This window comes from Vespa mandarinia, chromosome 6, assembly GCF_050613455.1.
Source record: "Vespa mandarinia isolate Hongniang chromosome 6, ASM5061345v1, whole genome shotgun sequence".
Lineage (NCBI taxonomy): Eukaryota > Metazoa > Arthropoda > Insecta > Hymenoptera > Vespidae > Vespa > Vespa mandarinia.
Window position 1 is genome coordinate 1,502,501 of NC_140815.1, and position 5,000 is coordinate 1,507,500.

Here is a 5,000-nt window from a genome sequence, read left to right on the forward strand (position 1 = left end):
TTTATTTATTTATTTATTTTTTGTTTATTTTTTATTTTTTTATTTTTGTATTAATCTTGCAGCACGTCTCGATTTTGTCGATTCACCATCATTGTTCAATCGTGATTCTATTCAGTTTTAATACAAAGCTTTTCATACGAGTATTAATCTTTCATTTGTTTCTTTTTTTGCTTTTTTTTTTTGTTTTTTTTTTTTTTTTGTTTTTGTTTTTTTTTTTTTTTTTTTTTTGTTTTTTTCCTATCCTTGAGAAGATAATATTTTTATTTGTTATTTTATACAAATCGTCAAAATGTTCAATCAAGTTTGAGCTTGTTCAATAGTAATTTATTTCGATTTTCGAAATACTAAAAAAACAAATAATTCGTATTTACGAATATATAGGGACTATTAATACTAATACTTAATCATTCTTTAAATAAGGAATGTAAAATACGTTAAATACCGCATCGTTTTTATGATAAACGTTTTATAATAATTAAATATTAAAAAAAATAAGACAGAAAGAAAATAAAAGAAAAATATAAAAAATGCGAAAATTCCATTGAAATTCAAATGAAAATATCTTTCTTTATAATATTGTTTCGATCGTGTAAGAAAATGATTAATTCGTAAAAGAAAGTTTATTAAAAAAGATAATTCGTTGAATCGCGTAAGATCCAATTCTTATATAAATCTTTATACATTCTATTTTATGATATAAAAACTACGTACGTAAAGTATGACATATATACATACATAAATACATATATAAATACATACATAAATACATAGATAAATACATATGTATCTAATATAAAATATTACAAGTATATAAGAGGAACTCACAGAAAAGCGAGAAAAGAAGGCACATAGAAATACATATGTGTTTATAAATACACATACGTGTATGTATTTATATATATATACATATATATTAGCAAATGAAGGACAGAAAGTGTTTTCCATGGCAAGCAGCGTGCTACACTCTCGAGTAATCTCATATATATGCTCTCGCACGATACTGAGCTTAGATTGTAAGAAAGCAAGCGCGCGCGTGTGTGTGTATGTGTGTGTAAAGAGCGGGAGAGAGAGAAGGAGGGTGGGAGAGGAAGAAAGAGAGAGAGAGAGAGAGAGAGAGAGAGAGAGAGAGTGAGTGAGAGAGAGAACATTCGCCTAGAATCGTGTATCTGGTGGGGAGTCATGCTGGACCTCAGCCTCTGTTCGTGCGGTGTGTAGTCTATGAGTCAAGTTAACAAAACCAGTCGTCTCTCTACTGGCTGCCTGAACTGGTTGCTCCTCTCGGCAGTTTGCCTTCTAATCCCCTAGTGATTGTTTCGTGTGGTTCTCTATGTAAATGTGTCTATTCTTTTCTACTACGTGTGTGTATGTATGTGTCTACGTATGTGTCTAACTGGGTATGCGTGCATATGTACGTGTGTGTTTTGTAATCGTGTGATCTCGTGTATGCTCTCGTATGTTAGTGAACGTGCGTGAGCAAAATTTCGATCGTAGATGCCTCGTTCGCCATTGGATTCTTTCGTTGAAGACTCTCTTCCGGGTTTCTTCGATCATCGTGCGAATCTCTAAGCGTTTCTAAAAGTGTCCTTAGCCAATGAGTACAATCGTATATATATATATCGATATATATATATATATATATATATATATATATATATATATATATCGTACGTTGGTTGAATGTAGGCGTCACAATAGAAACTTTTTGTTTTGGCTTGTCCTCTTATTGGTAGGGCCCTATTATTATTGCAATAGAGTGTAATCTTCTGTGTGTCTTCTATTTCTTAGTCCTCTGAGATTGGCGAGATTTTCAACCGTGAAAGTTTCTCTCGATCGTTGAACTCTATATGAATGTTAAATAATACAGTTTCGAATAAGTAACAATGTGTGAAGGTACATCTTCTTTTCTTTTTTCTGTTCTCTTTTTCGCTTTTTTTCTTTTTTCGTTTTTTATTTTTTTATTTTTTTTTTTTTTTTCGTATATATATAAAGACAGACAATCAATTCATAGATTGTATCACTTTATTATTTGCATTCATAGTTTAGATAGAACATAACGAATTGAATTTTCATTTATTTTCAAATGATATTTTGTTTATTGTATATATATATTGTTTATTATATATATAATTAATATAAATATTAATTAATTTAAATATTAATTATATGTATGTATGTCTAATTAATATAAATGTTAATTGAAAACGATTTTTTTTGTCGTTTTTTTTTTTTAATCAAGATCGACAATTAATTCGTAGACTACTACGTTATTATTTATTTTTATTATTATATATATAATATTATATATTATATTATATATTATATATATAATAATAATAATAATAAACAAACATCATTTGAAAATAAATGTGATTTCAATTCGTCAAGTTCTATTTAAATAATGAGTGCAAATAATAACGTGGTACAGTCTATGAATCAGTTGTCGATCTTGATAAAAAAAAAAAACAGAACGAAAATATATATATTTATAAAATATATTATATATATATATATATATATATATATATATATATATATATAATTAATGTAAATGTTAATTGAAAATGATGGAAAAAATTTTGTAAATGTTTTATTTTAAAGAATGTAGATGTTTAAACGATTTTTCATGAATTCTGAAAAATGTCACCTTGAGAATGAATAAATATTCTCCGTCGACTTGGCTCGCGAATTTTTGGAAAGATCTCAAATTGATCGGTCGAGCGTGTACAATAAACGTCGAATAAACTCATGAGGTATGCTGCTTTTAAAGGGCCAAGCAACAATACTAGATTCGAACGGTGTCAAGGCAAGAAGCTCGACAAAGCAAACGTCGATCTGTCGATTGTCAAACACCATGCGTTAAATGGTTTACGAGTCATTTTCGACTCTCGCTTTGAATTGAAGTGTTTACAATTTCATCGTGTCGGGGTAAAAAGAAGAAAAAAATGAAAAGAAAAAGTATCGTAAAACGTAACATTTGCAAAAAATATTTGCTAATATTCCCTCCCGTCTTTCGTTTTATTTTTTTTTTAATCATTTTATCGTATTTCGATGCTAATCGATAACGTTATCGTCTAATCATCTGATAGCGTACAAGTGAAATAATGAAAATATCGAAATATTATTTTATTATTACGAATAATGAATCTTGAATTGAAATATAAATTATTACATATTAATATTTTATTACTCTATAACATTTATAGACATGTATACATACATAAATATGATAATGTACGTATCATATAATGTCATTTATTTTTTTTAAATAAAAAGATTAGGTGCTACAAAAGAGATCACAGTGAATATATTGGTCATTAAATCAATATATTTCGTGTCTCAATCCATCTCTGAATTGATCGAGTTTCTTTAATGTAAGAAAAAAAAAAGAAAGAGAAAAAGTAGACAGGAAGAAAAAAAAATCGTGGAGAAATAATGACCAGCTTGAACGAAATGATAGATCGTTGAATTTGCATAAATCAGAATCGTGGTATCCGTTAGACATTATCAGAATTCAATGCGAATGATCGTGGGTACATTTTATTTTTTTTTATTTTTTTTTTATTTTTTTTTATTTTTTTTTATTTTTTTTTATTTTTTTTTTATTTTTTTTTTTTTTTAAAGATACCTAGCGTGGATCCGATTCTATAGCTTCAGTGTTTAAACAGTGTGTCGAGGAAAACCGGTTGAGTAAACATGCCGTACGAGATTTTGCGTTGGACTCGAACGAATGGATAAAATAGTTTAACGGGAAAAAGTGAGATAGGTATAAGAGGAAAAAAAAAGAAGGAAAGGAGAGAAAAAAGGAAAAAAGAAGCAGAGAGAGAGAGAGAGAGAGAGAGAGAGAGAGAGACGAACGAACGAACGAATAAATATGGATCGAAGTTTCAAGAACAACGTGGACTTTAAGATGAATCAGCAGAACTTTAAGTTGAGAGACTTTGGGATCGACGGTAAATTATCATCGTCCGTTCATTCGAAATTGATTCGGAGTAGTTTGGTAAGGACCGGTTCGTGTTATTCACAAATTGGATCTGTACAAATACGAGGAACATTTTTTAGCAACGGTAATAGGGATAGTAATAATCTTTCACAAAATGGGACCAATGAACTTAGCCACTCTCTACTCCCTTCGAACATAAGAGGTATCGATACATCGATCGTTTGCAACGATCATCTTCGAACTTCCTCTTCTTCCTCATCGTCGTCGTCCTCACCGTCATCTTCGTCTTCGTCTTTTTCGTCTTCGTCTTCTTCTACTTCTACTACTTCTTCTTCTTTTTGCTCATCATCCTCGACTCAAGCTCGAAAGATTGGCCAATCACCGAGTAACCTATTCGCCGATAACTTTCAAACTTCCACTTCAACCAATAACAACAACAACAACAACAACAACAATGGCGCCCCTTTGTCGGGAACGACTAGTTCGATGCATCAAGCAAACGTTTCTTCGATACCATCGCCGAATTATTGGAAGCAATATGGCGGTCAGGAGAGCGGGGTAAATATATGTTTAACATGATACATGCGGATCCGATTGTAATTGTGTTATTACGGACATGTACACACACGTACATACACACATTCATATATATAAATTACAAGTTGAAGTAATTTGGTCGATCGATCATAAGTACGGTACACCATAGTTTGCTTACTATACGGCCAAGGACCAAGGAATTAGCTCGAGTTGACGTCCTCAACAAGGAGTAGAAGGACCATCGTTGGTACCTAACGTTCTATCGCATATCTACTATGTATTCGAGACGCGTTTCCCTATCCCAGGCTAATTAGTATGTGCCGTGGCATCGGATATTAGGTAGTGTTCACAGTTGCATACGAAAGGAGAAGAGGAACTGTTGGTTGATTGGTGGACATGGGTAGGATGCCGAGAAGGCTAAAGGGAAAGAAGGAGAGAAAGAGAGGAAGGTCGTCTGCATCCTCATAAAATATATTTTTATGGAATCCCAAGAACTACTTGTACCATTATGTATATATCTTTT

At 31.2% G+C, this 5,000-nt stretch overlaps 1 protein-coding gene across 16 annotated transcripts in view; it reads left to right on the forward strand.

The window, feature by feature from the left end:
• LOC118441081 (protein daughterless-like) overlaps positions 1-5,000 on the forward strand; it is a 140,966-nt gene that overhangs the window by 106,375 nt on the left and 29,591 nt on the right. For 5 of the 16 annotated variants that reach the window (XM_085657836.1, XM_085657841.1, XM_085657843.1 and 2 more), the window contains exon 1: positions 3,622-4,498. The exons of 4 other annotated variants lie outside the window; for them this stretch is intronic. In XM_085657836.1, coding sequence (XP_085513962.1) covers positions 3,872-4,498 — 627 coding nt within the window. In that variant the 5' untranslated portion in view covers positions 3,622-3,871. Of the gene's footprint in view, positions 1-1,808; positions 1,891-3,621; positions 4,499-5,000 lie in introns of those variants that run through there. 7 more of the 16 variants (XM_085657840.1, XM_085657839.1, XM_085657847.1 and 4 more) reach the window with 4 other exon arrangements.